Source organism: Pundamilia nyererei, unplaced genomic scaffold, assembly GCF_000239375.1.
Source record: "Pundamilia nyererei isolate P.nyererei 1_Seehausen unplaced genomic scaffold, PunNye1.0 scaffold00160, whole genome shotgun sequence".
NCBI lineage: Eukaryota > Metazoa > Chordata > Actinopteri > Cichliformes > Cichlidae > Pundamilia > Pundamilia nyererei.
This window is the reverse complement of record NW_005187561.1, coordinates 286,247-288,005: the sequence shown is the minus strand read 5'-3', so window position 1 is coordinate 288,005 and position 1,759 is coordinate 286,247. Positions and strand designations below refer to the sequence as shown.

General features: G+C 40.9%; 1 protein-coding gene across 1 annotated transcript in view; it reads right to left on the bottom strand.

Annotated features, from left to right (window-relative positions):
- Positions 1–1,759, bottom strand: part of vwa8 (von Willebrand factor A domain containing 8) — a 79,243-nt gene that overhangs the window by 49,180 nt on the left and 28,304 nt on the right. The window contains exons 15-16 of the mRNA XM_013913933.1: positions 402–585; positions 48–125 (exon numbers count right to left, since the gene is read on the bottom strand). Coding sequence (XP_013769387.1) covers positions 48–125; positions 402–585 — 262 coding nt within the window. The remainder of the gene's footprint in view (positions 1–47; positions 126–401; positions 586–1,759) is intronic.

Sequence of the window (1,759 nt, the reverse complement as noted above, 5' to 3'; positions counted from 1 at the left end):
GCCCACCATTTGGGAACTGCTGCCATATGTAAAGCACACACACTTACTGTGGGGTCATTTGTCTTGCGGAGACTGTGTGCGAGGTGCAGTAGCTGCTCTGCTCCTTCCATCGGTACATTAGGAGCCTAAAAACAAAAGAAGAAAAAGAAGCCAAGAAGGAGTGGAAACAGAGGCGTTGTCTTCCAGTTAGAAAAATACTGGCAAACACCAGTGCTACCCCTCAGCCTCCTAGAGACACATGTATGGGATCAATTTCAAAATTCTACGTCGCCTTGTTTTCCAGTTATCAAATTCAAAGGATTTTAACAAAACTTGACCACTGACCTTTGACCAAGGTCAAGGTCACTGAGATTGAAACCCATCCAAGATTTTTAGTAGGTCTCAGTATTTGTATGTCTCACCAGTCCCTGTATGAGGCCCATCTCCTCTTCTTTGGCCAGCGGCATGACATTGTGGTAAAGGAACATAGTGAGCACCTCGGGGCCCAACCACTGCTGAGCTCTGCTGTTGCTGCCTGCACTCCCCACGACAGGGGGTTCTGCTAGGGCCAGCACTCTGAACGATGGATGAATGGGGAAAACTGATCTAAAAAGACACAAAAATAAACACACACGTTGGATCACGCTGGCACACAAGTTGAACATCTGTTCAAGTCGATGTGGAACGTAGGTGCACAGAGTGTTGCTCACGGATGTATCCGTTTGCATGTGTGTCCTAGCCAATCGAGCTCAGGGTTAAGAGCATGACTTTTGACAGCTGCCCATGAAATCTTCTGATTCAAGAGGACAGCAATGTCCATTTCTATCAAACCACGGAGACACCCATGCTGCGGCAGGATATATTTACACTACTGTGGGCAAAGTGGGCGCTAACCATCATCCAAGTCACTGGATGAATGTGTGGGAAGATATTTTATGCATAAAAACACACTCCACTATCTGCTGTACTCCCTCTGTTTGGTTGTATAATGTAGTGAGTATGAAACATTTAATTGTGTGAGATCCTGTTTCTCTTTAAACTTTATTCTACCTTATTCTAGTTGCTCAGACCTTTGCTGGTTAACTACTCCCTCAGTTTTCAACCGATTTAAACTTTACCGGTATACTGTTCTGCTCCTTCTGCTAATACCAGCTATATCTTTTCATGCTAATAACGTTTATACTTTTTGAGATATTAAGCTTTTTATTCAATTTTTGGGCCAATTTTGCTTAATGGGACCACATTATCAGTGTGATCACCAGTTTTGTTTGCCAGGCTGAGCCATGTTTTAGCTCAGTGAGATGAGCAGCTGTTCTCAGAGCAGGAGTTCGAATCCCGCTTATGACAAAAAAAAAAATCAGTTAACAGTTCAACTGTTTAAACTCTTTTCAACACAAATTTCAGCTTTTTCACCCCTTTTTAGCAGAATGTTCACTTTTTCCACTACTTTTCAGCACAAATTCCAGCTTCTTCAGCTGTTTTCAGCACAAACTTCAGCTTCTTTACCCCTTTTTTTTTTTGCAGAAATTCTGCTAATTCACCTGTTTTCAGCACAAAGTTCTGCTTCTTAATCTCTTTTTAGGCAAGGCAAGGCAAGGCAGTTTTATTTGTATAGCACACTATCAGCACAAGGCAATTCAAGGTGCTTTACATGATTAAAATAAAACACAAAACACTATAAAAGTAAAATACAAGAAAACATTTACAAGAAAGCATTTACAATAAAACAATAATCAAGACAATAATTTATATGAAAAAATTTAAACAAAGAAGTAGAGAG